We start from the raw sequence: 13,916 nt of genomic DNA, 5'->3' as shown, positions 1-13,916 counted from the left end.
CGTCAGCAAGTAGAAATACTTGGGAGTAAGTTGGAAGGAGATGGATTTGTCTGTCACTCTGTCAGTCAGAAAACCTGAATTCTCATCCCTAATGATACCTGAGGAAATTGTTTACAACTCTGTGCTTCTTTTCTTTATCTACTAAAGAGAGGAGAGTAGATTTCTATACCCCTTTCTGATAACAGTATCGTGTAATGTTTCTTAAAAATGAAAAACAGCTTGGTAACTTTGTTTCAGTATTCTTTCCCTCAATACCTAGGGTTCCTTGTCTCCCTGCTTCCAAGAATAAAGAGGTGGACACAGAATAAAAAGAGCAGCAGGCAAAAGTTTATTACTTTCTTACAGAAAGTAAGAATAGTATGAAAGCTGTCTTAACAGAGAGGGGGCATTGGAAAGTGAATGCCTGTGAGAATAGGCAGGGGTCTTTTGTAAATCGGGTTTTGGTGGTGAGGGTGGGGTGCTCCCCTTCCCCCACTTTCCTTCTCAGGTTCTACCCTTATTGGCTAGGTAACTCTAAATGCCTAGGCATTTCTTTTTGATTGGCCCATTTCCATAATAGTCTATGGCTGTACCGTTCTATGGTCTACTACTTATTTTTATAGTCAGGACTTTTGTCAAATTCCTGATGGGAACATGAGGGGGAGTAGGTGGTGTCTGTTACATGCTTAAGAGGAACTTACCCCCAAGGAAGTTTGCTATGGTCAGTCATGCCCAGCATTGTTCCAAAATATGTGGTTTTCTCTACCCAGGGACCTCAGGTCCGAACCTTTCCCTCTATGCTTCCTGAATCCTATCTTTTCGTATCATAACTTGAGCTGTCCAGCAGTGGGACAGCTGCCTGGAATGGTAATGGAAATCTCACCACTGTAAGTATTCAAAAAGAAGCTAGGTCACCATTGTCACAAATGCTAGAAGACTTTTTATTCATTGACTCAACAAATGTTTATTCATTTATTGACCAAATATTTACTGACCTCCTTGTAAGGTGCCTGCCAGTCGTATAATTTCATTATGTTTCTTAATCAGATGGTTAGAACCTGATATAAATCTGTGGGCTAAGAATCGGTTTTTTAAGACCTCTTTTGGCTGTGCTTTGTTATTTTTTTATTTTTTTTAGATTTTTTTTTTAACGTTTATTTATTTTTGAGACAGAGAGAGACAGAGCATGAATGGGAGGAGGGTCAAAGAGAGAGGGAGACACAGAATCAGAAGCAGGCTCCAGGCTCCGAGCTGTCAGGACAGAGCCCGACACGGGGCTCGAACTCGTGAACCACAAGATCGTGACCTGAGCCAAAGTTTGACACTTAACCGACTGAGCCACCCAGGCGCCCCATGTTATTCTTTCCAGTGTCTGCTGGTAAAGCAAAATCCTTCTTTGCCCCAAAATGATTCATTTGAATTAAAATTAAATCCAATTTTGGTGACCAGATTTCTTTTCAAATTGGCAATCTCCTTATGCAGAGTAAAACTTTGCACTTCTTTCTACCTTGCTTCCTTTTTCATTTGAAATGCTCACTTTCATTTGCAAACGTAAAGGGCTTGAAGTTAATTTAAGAGTCTATTTGTAAACAGTAGAGCCAGGATTCCGAGATTCAGTTTTATAGAATAGTACTCCTGCTAAATGTAATACTAGAAAAAGGTTTTATGGTCAAAAATGTTTTAAAACACTATATACTAAAATCCCTTCTTGGAGAGGCACAGGGCTCATGAATAATTAAAGCCTCTGAGAAATCCTGCAGAAAACAAAACTATTTAATATTGTTGAAGCCAGCACTTCCAGAACATATGGGCTACTACATTAACATACCATGAAATGCACTTTGGAGAAAATCTTATCTTATAAAAAGTATGGAGAGGAACCCTAGTAGATACAGGTAGATAGAGCCAAAACTGTTTCAAAGAGGTTTGCCTATCTACATTTATAAATTTGTAGATATTACATAATAATTTTCAAATACACAGAACTACCTGTGCCTTCTCTATAAAGATGATCAGTTTTCAAGACACTGGAGTCAATTGTCCAATTATAAATCTCTCTTGAATGTAGCTATTTTCTTGATGACTTGTAGAGAACTTTTGTATTTTATTTATCATCAGCCTCTTTAAGACTTATTTTCTTTATTTGTTAAAAAAAATGGAGATTGATGAAGTTTTGGGGTGGTGGGGGGTTTGTGGGGTCCAGAGCCAATGGTCAAGAAAGAATTCTTAAAGACATCTTTGGTGCAAAAAGGTGATTTTATTAAAGCCCGGAGACAGGACCAACGGGCAGGAAAAGCTGCACTGTAACTGTGGGGCACCATTTTATGGAGTCTGGGGAGATAAAGTCAAGAGGGAATTGCCAAAGAGACTCTCACATGCTAAAGACTTACTGGAGGCCTACGTATTGTCAAGTTAAGGTTGTTTTCCCCCCTAACAAAAGCATTAACGTTGACAGTAGGAGTTCCCGGACTTTAGGCTTTTGATAGGATTGCCTTTTTCTGGTAAACTGGTGGAGACTCTTAATCAGATTAACCATTTGTTTTTTGTCCTTTCTTGTTTTTGTGCAGCCAGAGGTGTCCAAGGAGTATCACAGGAATCCCACCTTGGGGGGGCGGGGCAGGGCGGTGCTAGCTTGTGTTTGTGTTTTGCCCTCAGCTTGCCTCAGGCTCCCTCAACAGAGATAATCTACACTTAGTAGATTTTTGGGGCGCCTGGGTGGCTCAGTTGGTTAAGTGTCCAGCTTAGGCTCAGGTCATGATGTCGCAGTTCCTGAGTTTGAGCCATGCATGGGGCTCTCTGCTGTCAGTGCAGAGCCCGCTTCAGATTCTGTGTCTCCCTCTCTCTCGCCCCTCCTTTGCTCGCTGGCACATGCGCGTGCAGTCTCTCTAAAAAATAAACATTTAAAAAATATATACACTTAGTAGAGTTTTTGTGAGGATCAAGATAAATAGGTAAATACGTGCAAAACAGTGAGCAGAGAGCCAGCACCATTGTGGGTATTCAATAAAGGCCTGTCTCCCATCTCACCATTAATCACAGCCCTGAATTTGGGACTGTGGTTGTTCAAAAGAGGTAGAAATCTGATGTTTAGTTTATTTGGGTATTGAGGAAAACAGCATAGAAAAGGTTGTAAATGCTTTAATTTGCGTATGAGAATTTTAGAACAGAAAGCAGGAAAATAATTCCCAGGAAAGACTTGAGAAAGAAAATCTCTGAAAAAGAATGATTTTGTTTTGTTTTGTTTTGTCTTCGTAGTTTAATTCATAGACCCATTTCATGAGACTTTGTTTTTAAAATTTAAATTTTGCCAAAATAAGAATACTTTGAGGGAGGAAAAAGTAATAATCAAGTCATGTATAACTGAAAACTTGTAAATAAATGGCAGATCTTTGTATCTATTGTTACCTTTTATGCAGTAGACTCCAAACCAATTTTCAAGTCAGGTTTCGATTTTATTGTTATTAATTTTTACAGTGAACTAGGCTGTGATTTTCAAATTTAGTGCTTCTTTGAAGCCATTTTCACATGACACTCCGCCCCCTTTTTCTCAGGTATCAATTTACCAGCCTGGTGTTTTAGGTGTTGAATCCTGGTTTTATAGGCTACATTTTCTATCCCTGCACTTTCTCTCTAATATCTATGTCTAAAGTGAGTCTTTCAGCCTCTTCCCTTTGGTTAGGGATGCTCGTTAGAGCCTGGTTAATTCAGCGTCCCTCAGCTGATGGCACTCTCTTCACCAACATTGCTGCCAAATCCATTTTAGTGACTCAGCAGGAGCTTGTCATTAACAGCATTTTTGTAGAAAGTAAAAATTAAGCAGTCTTGGAAAGCAAAGTGCTAGTGCACCATGTATGTGTAAATCTGTGGTAGCAGTAAACACAGGCTCCTGGTGGGGTTGGTGGGGGAGCTCCTCCCCAGATACCACCCTCTTTTGAAGCGCTAACAAGTTTAGTTCTAGTTAATGTCTGCAGTGAAAAGAGCCCTTCAGTGTTACTGAAAAGGCAATCTGTTTTCAATTCTTGTATTTGTTTATAGAAGGTATGAAACATTTGATAGATAGAGGGGAGCCAGATGGAATTCAAAATAGCAGCTTTATTATTGCTTGGGTCAGAAAATATGGCTTTAAATATGGCTTGCCCACACAGCCTCATTTTCCAGAATTAAGATGATCCTTCTGTCCCTCCAACTGCCCTAGCTGCCCCCTTCCCACCTCCCCAAGCCACCAACAGAGCTGAAAGCCACGGAACTCCCTTGCAATGGCAGAACCAGCCCTCATAGACTTAATGAGGAGGAGAGCAGGCCAGAATGCAACTCCCTGTGGTCAGGTTGGCCCCAAACTCACCACTGAGAAGAGTCCTCCTTCCTTAGCTAGAAGTGTGGAGAAAGACAGGAGTGTGACTCATATTAAAGGGAGAACAATAAGAGAGTGCAGGCCTGGGTTAGTTGTAGATCTGATGGGAAAATACCTCTTGGGTATTAATATTGACTGAGGAAGATTAGGCTAAGTGGATGACCTTTGTTTGAACAGTGGATGCTCTAGACAGATCTACAACTCCTTGATATTTATGTCTTTCACGATTGAAGACACACCTGGGGGATTTTCCATTAAACAAACAAGTGTCTTGTCCAGAAGGCTGAGGGAAAGAAAAAGGAAAGGGCTAGACCTGCATGTGGAGGAGCAGGGAAGGGACGAACTTAAGAAGAAGGTTAAAAGAATAGAACCCTAGTGGAGTCTTCTTGAAAGGAATGGGAAATAGAAGAATGAAAGGGAATGCAGAAGAAAAGCCCTAAAGTGTAGGAAATGTGCAAGCTGGGAAAGACCAAGGTTTGTGGAGGAGTGCCTCGAAAAGGTATTGGTTTTCACCAGGTTTCTAGGACACCAACCTTAGAAACATTTGAAATCAGCTGAGGCTCACCCTCCATCCAGACCTTCTTAGACAGTTGGTGAGGTCCGACTTAGAACTCACCTTGGTGGGTGTCTAGGTGGCTCAGTTGGTTAAGTGGCTGACTCTTGATTTCAGCTCAGGTCATGATCTCACTGCAAGCCCCACATTGGATTCTGCCCTGACAGCATGGAGCTTGCTTGTGATTCACTCTCTCCCTTCCTCCCTCCCTCTCTCTCTCTCTGTTTCTTTGAGGTCATGTCATTGTGACCCTTCTCACATTTTCCCCCCTACAAATATCCTAAGTATCTCAGTAACAATATTGAGTTTGGTGGGCCATTACTCTGAAAGAATATGGCATTTCTCTTATTATGTAAATATTAATCAAATACAGTTTTACTGCAATATGCTTGGGTAAGTGACAAGAATTTAATCACATTCACTGATACCTATCTTACTAAATTAATTTTATTCTTTCCAAGAATGTACCTTTCAAGAGCAAGGTTCTGATACAGATGATAATCTGAACCAAGGATCCAGCTTAATAGAAACCATCTTTAAAGTATTGTACCATTGCAATTTTTCTCCACAAACATTTGGAAATGTTTTTGTGAGCTACATGGAAGAAGAACAATTATGGAACTTTCTATATAACATTCCAGGTATGAAAAATTTACTGTTTGTAAAAGAAGTGTTTTATGGATACTTAAATATATCTTTAAAGATGCTTTGAAAGTTTTATTGATGTCGCTCTTGTTGAGTCTATTATTTGTAAAAGTTTATCACACATTTTCTTTTTAAGCATAACAGTTTCTTTGGGGAATCATTAACCATTCAGTCCTATCAAAATATAATAAACTTGGGACAAGGTGCAGGGGAGGGAGAGGGAGAGAAATTATGTAATGCAGATTTTCTTTTTAAATTATTATTAGGAACTGTCCCCTCATAAAAATTTAGTTTAATATTTACCATAGATTATGTTCTGCTCTTGAGCAAGTAAGACATTAGTGACATATTATTCTTGGATGCATTTTTTGGCAAACCAATCCACAAAACTACTAGTCATTTTCTTTAAACGTAAAAGGTGTTTATTATGACCACAGCACCTGTGTCTCTATAAGGCAAGTATGTCTTCTCGTTCCTTTGGGAACAATATGTTTTTCCATTTGTATTGTTCTTCTGTCTACATAGAATGGATGTTGCAAGTTGCATATGTAACTAGAAAGTGTTCATGGGTTGCCCTACCTTGGGGCCAGATGAATAGATTCTCACCTTGTTCTATACTTAATATCCTGCCTTAAATTACATACTTATTAATATCTTGGGAAAACAAAGACTGAGAACCTAGTGGTTATACTGTTAGTCCCTTAACCATTTACATCATTTACATTTGGCTTTCAACCTACAAACATTTTTATACACTGTTTCAGAAACTACATTTCCATGAAATATTTCCTAGGATCCATATAAAAAAATCTAACTTGCTCATATTCATGGTTTCACTCTTCCAGGACTCTGACTATCCTCTAGATACTACTTGAATATCTTTTTAGCTAGTTTAAGGTTATTATGTTACATCTTTTGGTCATTATCCCTGAAAAATACCAATAGATAACTGTATAATGATTTTTAAAACCTGAATCTATCACTTAAGACTCCCTAATAATTATCTCCTCTTAAAATTTTATCTCCTAGTTTCCATGTATTTCCTACTGTGATCTCTTTACCCAAAGGAGGGACAGTTTTCCAGTTAAAAAGACTGAATTACTTCTGATGTAGACTTTATGGAACTGAAAGAAAAATAACCTTGGAAGCCCTACCACTCCGGTTTTTAGTTATTCAGGTGAAGTGAGAGCCGAATTCTCTCACAAGATGACAAAGAATTGTTGACCCACATGCTTCAACCACTATTTGTCCTTCAACACTTAAGTTCTTGAACCATTTTGTCACTTAGCACAACATTGTACTGAAGATACCAATGGCCTTCAGGTGCTGCCATGAGAAAGTGAAACTGCCACTCACTCCTCATTAGTCTTCTCTTCATATACACATTGAGCAAACCCTTCTCCACCAGGTCAGACAAGTCTCTTGAAACAAGTGTTACACATATTAATACAGCCTGAATTGTGTGGGGTGTTTTAAAGGATCAGAATTTCAGATTGGTGCAATATCCTTGGTCTTTGTATAAATTGTTTCTCCATAAGCATTAAATATCCTCTGGGTCTTGAATATTTTCTGGAACCTGAGACCTTACAGTGGTCACAAGGGACTCCACTTTTGTACAGTTATGTATAAGATATATATACATAAGTGAGTACTTGTTGGTATTATTATTTTGAACAAACTTATCTGTTAGATCAATTATGAATAAGAAAAATAAAAATTTTTTATATTACCAACACTTATTCCTTCTTTAATGTCTTTTTTTTTTTTTACTTTATGTAAATCTGAGTTTTCACTCTTGTATTATTTCCTTTTACTCTAAAGAATTTCATCTAACATTTCTTGTAAGACAGGTCTACTGGCAAACAATGTCTTCAATATTTGTTTGTCTGAGAAAGTCTTTATTTCTCCTTCAGTTGTGAAGGATAATTCTGCAGGGCATAGAATTCTAGGTCGTTTGGGTTTTTTTGTTTGTTTTGTATTTTTCCCCTTGATACTCCTACATATTTCACACCACTGTCTTCTTGTTTGCGTGGTTTCTGAAAAGCTGGATGTTAATTCGTCCCTTTGTTCCTCTGTAGGTAAGGTAATTTTTTTTTTCCCCTCTGGCTTTTTTCAGGAATTCTTTGCCTTTGTTTTTTTTTTTTTTTTTTTTTGTAGTTTGAAAATGATATGTGTAGGCATAGTTTTAAGTATTTATTCTGCTTGGTGTTCTCTGAGCTTTCTGGATCTGTGGTTTGTGTTTGATAGTAATTTGAGGGGAACTTCTCGGTCATTATTGTCTTAAATATTTCTTCTGATCCTTTCTTTTTCTTCTCCTTTTGGTATTCCCATTACACATATTACATCTTTTGTAGTTGTCCCACAGTCCTTGGATATTCTGTTCTTCTTCTTTTTTTTTTTTTTTCAGACTTTGATCTCTTTGCTTTTGAGTTTTAGAGGTTCCTATTGAGGTATCCTCAAGCTCAGAATTCTTTTCTCAGCTATGTCCAGTCTACTAATAAGCCCAGGAAAGGCATTCTTCATTTTTGTTACAGTATTTTTGATGTCTAGTATTTCTTTTTGGTTCTTTCTCAAGATTTCCATTTCTCTAGTTACATAGCGCATTTGCTCTTGCATGCTGTCTACTTTATACATTAGAGCCCTTAGCAAAGTAATCAAAGTTATTTTAATTCCTGGTCTGGTAATTCTGATTTCCATGTCTGTTTCTGATGTTTTCTCCTTTCAAAACTGTGTTCTTTGCCTTTTAGTATGTCTTGTAATTTTTCTTGGAAGTTGGACATGATGTATTGGGTAAAAGAAACTGCTGTAAAGACGGTTTTAGTGATGTGGTGGAAAAGTGGGGGAGGGATGGGAAGCATTCTATGGTGCTATGATTAGGTCTTTTAGTGGACCTGTGCCTCTAGATGATGTACTTCATAAGTGTTTCTCAGTTTTTTTTCTCCCATTCTGTGTAGGAGAGTATAGCTAGAGTGGGCTGGAATTGGGTATTTCCCTTCTTCTAGGTCAGTTAGACTCTGATCATACCCCAGTGGGTTAGGCTCTATTTTAGTAGTTTCTCCTGAGGGCAACCCTGAAGAAGAACAGAGTGCTCTGACTTATTTCAAAATGTTCCTTTTCCTTTTCCCTTGCTGGAAGCTCTTGGGGATTTTTCTCTGACATTTACTATGGGCACCTAGTTGAACTCACAGAGATAAAACTCACAAAAGTGTGGCAGCCTCCACATAACAGGGTTCCCATTGAATTTTAACTCTCAGACTTGTCCACACTGAGCCTCCAGCAATTCATCAATTACAGTTCAGACTTCCTACTTTGGCACTGGTTCCCATGGTAGGTTCTGCTTATGAGTCTCCACTCCAGTAAACTATGACTCCCTGTATTTGCTGTCCATCACTCCAATCTTGGAGGCGGTGGTTTGCCTTATGTCCCCACCTCTCTACAGATCCAAGAAGACTTGTTGATTTTTCCATCTGTTCAGCTATTTACTTGTTGTAGGACAGAGAGGCAACTTCTAAGCTCTTTATATGCAGAGCCAGAAACCAGAAGGGCTCGTCACTTACTATTTTTTTCTTCTCTATTCTCTCTTCCTATATTTCCTTCTCTTCTTGCTACATCTGTATCTTATCCCTACTGTAGGCATCTGTGGATATTGCTTGATCCTCCCTATACTATCCCATGCTCAACTTGATGCAGAACCCTGCATCAAAAAACACTGGGCACCCTATACTATAATATTGCAAACTTTACAGAAAATTCCTCTTAGGTAAAATAATAATAACATAGGTTTACATGGTGCACAGAGTGCCTACTATGTGCTAGTTGCTTAACACAAATTAATTCATATAATTTTAAAATAATTCTTTGAGATAGGGCTGTTATTTTCTCTATCATTAGTAATACCTTGATTTTATTTTAAACATTAAAAAATTTTTTTAATTTATTTATTTTTTGAGAGACAGAGACAGAGCGTGAGTGGGGAAGGGCAGAGAGAGAGAGAGAGAGGGAGACATAGAATCTGAAGCAGGCTCCCGGCTCTGAGCTGTGAGCACAGAGCCCGACGTGGGGCTCAAACTCATGAACTAGGAGATCATGACCTGAGCCAAAGTTGGACGCTTAACTGACTGGGCCACCCAGGTGCCCCAGCATGCTGGTTTTAATAATGGATTGAGTCACTTGGGAAATATTACCTTGGAGTGCCTGACTGACTCAGTCAGAAGAGCATGCAACTTTTGACCTCAGGGTCATGAGTTAGATCCCCATGTTGGATGTAGAGATTATTTAAATAAATTAAGAAAAAAAAGAAATATCACCTCAAATTTTGAGGGGAAAAAACATATGGGTACTTTTCTGTGTTGATTCAAGTGGTTATCCCAAGACTTTCCTGTCATATTAAAAAAATAATAAAATTTTATTGCATTTATCACACAAGTAATACATATTAACGGTTGGTAATCTATATTATCAGAAAGAAGGTAGGATAGCAGAAAGAAGAAAAGAAGGGAGGATGGGAGGATAGAAAAGAAGGAAAAGTAAAAGAAGAAAGAGGGAAGGAGGAGGAAAATACCTGAAATCCCATCAGGCATTGATAATCACCATTAACCTGGAGAATGCATCTTTTAATTCTTTTATGTGTGTGTGTGTTTATGTGTGTGTGTGTGTGTGTGGTATAGTGTGTATGTAATAAAAATAACATGTCATAGTTTTCCTAACATGTCTTTATTTTTATTTTTTACTAAACAATATATGGCTTTATTGTGTTGATGGATATATCTTAGCTACTTAAATAACTGATGATTATTGGACATTAAGATTATTTTCAATTTTCCTTTATATCCTTTACATGATTATAATTAATTTCTTAGGATAAGGTCCAGAGAAGGAATAAATGAGTTAACAGGTAAGCAAAATGTTAAAGATTTGGTATTATTGCCAAGTTATCATCTAAGAAAATCATACAACTTCAATTTCCACCATTAGAGTTGCAGACCACAAGAAAATACTGTTATTCCCTGTTATTTTAATTGCCATTTTCTTTATTACAAAGAAGAAATTTTTTTTAATTTTTATGGACTGTTTATTAATTATGTGATTTCAAGGTTAAAAACAGCTCTTCTTTTCTATGGCTTTAAACTAGCTAATGAGAAACTGAATTCCCAATTAAATAAGGCACAAAATATTGCCAGATTCTGCTAACTATAATATGCTGTCTGATTTTAAAGTCTCAACATGCATGGAGTCCGAGCCAGAGGTCATCCGATGCTTGAGATTGGCACTGACTGATGCTATCAAGGACATTGTACAGCAGATAGTATTTGTGATGAGGTCTGGGAGAAACTGTGGGCCCAACCTAAACAAGCACAGTGTTCCTGAACGTTTGCGTGAGAGCATTCCAAAGGAATGGAATTATACTCCAAAAGAAACTAAGAGGAAAGAATCAAGCAAAGGTACCTTATTATTATTTTTTTTTGTAAGAACCCATCCTTGAAGAAGCAATTTTCTAAGATATGAAATCAAGTAAAATTCTAAAAATTATAAGATTTGTAAACTATTTTAGTCCTTTTCCCGCCATTTCTATGTATTTGGGACCTGTAATTTTTTTTTCTTTTTTTTTTTACTATGAGCCTTATGACCAAGGAAACTAGAAAGGGAAATGACTCAAATGGCCATCTTCTTTATTTAACTATCAGCTCAGAATTTTCTGTGATATGTTGTGTTCATGTTAGTATTCACACATTAGTCGATGATTGTGACTAACTTACCTCAAATCTGTTGAGTAATCTAAAATTCATACTCTCAAGAATATTGCTCTGATGTTTAATGTTCTTTCCTTGAAGTTTTTCCCTCTGCCACCACTAATTATTACTTTCTTTTTTCTTGTTAACAGACCTACTTGTGTAGCCTTTAGGTCAAAAATAGCACTTCATTGAGTACTTACATAGTTTTTTGACAGAGTAATTTCCCCCAATACCTATGGTTCTGAATTCTGTGCATTGTTCCTATTAGGGGCAGTGCATCTATTAAGTGTATTTTAGAACATGAGTTACATTATTGACTTATTTTATTAATTATATGCTGTCTTCTTAAATGGTTTCTTTGTACCTATGTGTTTCTGCATTACAAAACATGTAATGTTTTATTATGTATATTATATAGACATATGAATGAATCTTCTTAGGACTTTTAAAATAAAACTTTTTGAGGGCGCCTGTGTGGCTCAGTCAGTTGAGTGTCTGGCTTCAGCTCAGGTCATGGTATCGCAGTCTGTGAGTTTGAGCCCCCGTTCGGGCTCTGTGCTGACAGCTCAGAGCCTGGAGCCTGCTTCAGATTCTGGGTCTCCCTCTCTCTCTACCCCCCCCCCACTCATGCTCTGTCTCTTTCTCTCTGTCAAAAATAAATAAACATTAAAAAATTTTTTTAATAAAACTTTTCCCTTTATATTAATCTATAAAATAGTATTTTTTCATTAACTTGAGGAAAGTTTCAATGGTAAAATACTCCAACTGAACCTACTAAGTCAATTGAAGAGACTAGCCTTCTTTCATTCTTCTCTATGGAGATCCTAACTAATGTGGCTCTTATCCAGCGACCTTATATTACAAACTCAAATCAATTATCTATCTGTGACCTTTCATAGTAATGCTTTAATTCTGTCCAAGCCCTATTAAACTGCCTTTGAATCTAGTAAAGCCATTTAATTGAAATTGGAAAATGTCAGCTTTTCATTACTTCAGTTCTTCCTTGTCTGAGTGGTTGCCATTTCTCCTTCATTCTAAGCTTTTGGATATTTCATAGATTTTGAGCAATTCAGGAGGCATAATCTGTAGTTAATATATCATGTTGTATGAGTAGCACTATTTTGTTGGTGGCTTTCAGGTCATTGTATTCATGAACAGTTTTGCCTTCTACAGGTGTTCTGGAACTCTTCCATAACATTTCAAAGAACCGCTGGTTCCAAGAAAAAATGCTTACTTGTAGATACCAGTTTTTTTGATTTTCCTTACTAAATAATATTCTCCATAAAACTATCACTAAGACTCCACCTTACACCTGTCAGAATGGTTAACATTAACAACTCAGGCAACAACAGATGTTGGCGAGGATGCGGAAAAAGGCGATCTCTTTTGCATTCTTGGTGGCAATGCAAGCTGGTGCAGCCACTCTGGAAAACAGTATGGAGGTTCCTCAAAAAACTAAAAATAGAACTACCCTAGGACCCAGCAATTGCACTACTAGGTATTTATCCACGGGATACAGGTGTGCTGTCTCGAAGGGACACATGCACCCCCATGTTTATAGCAGCACTATCAACAATAGCCAAAGTATAGAAAGAGCCCAAATGTCCACTGATGGATGAATGGATAAAGAAAATGTGATATATATATATATATATATATATATATATATATATATATACAATGGAATATTACTCGGCGATCAAAAAGAATGAAATCTTGCCATTTGCAACTACGTGGATGGAACTGGAGGGTATTATGCTAAGTGAAATTAGTCAGACAGAGAAAGACAAAAATCATATGAGTTCACTCATATGAGGACTTTAAGAGACAAAACAGATGAACATAAGGGAAGGGAAACAAAAATAATATACACAGGGAGGGGGACAAAACATAAGAGACTCATAAATATGGAGAACAAACTGAGGGTTACTGGAGGAGGTGTGGGAGGGGGGGTGGGCTAAATGGGTAAGGGGCACTAAGGAATCTACTCCTGAAATCATTGTTGCACTATATGCTAACTAATTTGCATGAAGATTTAAAAAAATAAAAAGTTAAATTAAAAAAAAAAACTATCACTACTACTACTAAGAGTAGAAGAGTAGAAGTAGAACATTCCAAATCACATAAATATATAAAAGAAAATGGTGGAGGAAAGTGACTTTATAAACCATTTTGTGCATTCCAGGTGGATATGACAATAGGAAAATACCATGATTCTCCATCTCTGCCCTCTTTTAGACTGACAGTGCTCAACCTTTATTATCCCTACAGTATACAAGACAGATTTTGTTTACAGGCCAGACATTAAGTCACTTATTCATCCAACAAATATTTACTAAGCGAGCTACTACTACATATCAAGCATCTCAGTTGAGGCTAGAGATAAACTATAAAGAAAATACCTCCTCTTGGTGCTTGAAGACTAGTAAAATTGGTTCCAAATGGGTGCAAACACCTCAGGAAATGTACAAGACAATTCTTTGGTGTATAACAAGAAAGAAAGAAATGAAACTCTACTAAAATTTCATATGGAGATTGTAACTGTAACTGTGCCTTGGTCTGTGAGTGAGACAGTCATGTGCTGAGTTTGGTGTTGGTGGGGAGGTGATGGACAGTGCTAAAGCACTTCTTCAGCTTTCAGGGTGCAGTACTGAAT

General features: G+C 37.5%; 1 protein-coding gene across 1 annotated transcript in view; it reads left to right on the top strand.

Moving 5' to 3' along the window:
• KIAA0825 (KIAA0825 ortholog) overlaps nucleotides 1–13,916 on the top strand; it is a 341,968-nt gene that overhangs the window by 113,951 nt on the left and 214,101 nt on the right. The window contains exons 13-14 of the mRNA XM_047089033.1: nucleotides 5,345–5,524; nucleotides 10,745–10,969. Of these exons, the coding sequence (XP_046944989.1) occupies nucleotides 5,345–5,524; nucleotides 10,745–10,969 (405 nt within the window). The remainder of the gene's footprint in view (nucleotides 1–5,344; nucleotides 5,525–10,744; nucleotides 10,970–13,916) is intronic.

Source organism: Lynx rufus, unplaced genomic scaffold (assembly GCF_022079265.1).
Source record: "Lynx rufus isolate CCGP_SWC_20201006 ecotype Redwood Valley unplaced genomic scaffold, mLynRuf1.p SCAF_1, whole genome shotgun sequence".
NCBI classification, from domain to species: Eukaryota; Metazoa; Chordata; class Mammalia; order Carnivora; family Felidae; genus Lynx; species Lynx rufus.
Note: the sequence above shows the minus strand (reverse complement) of the source record. Positions and strands in the feature narration are given on the sequence as shown.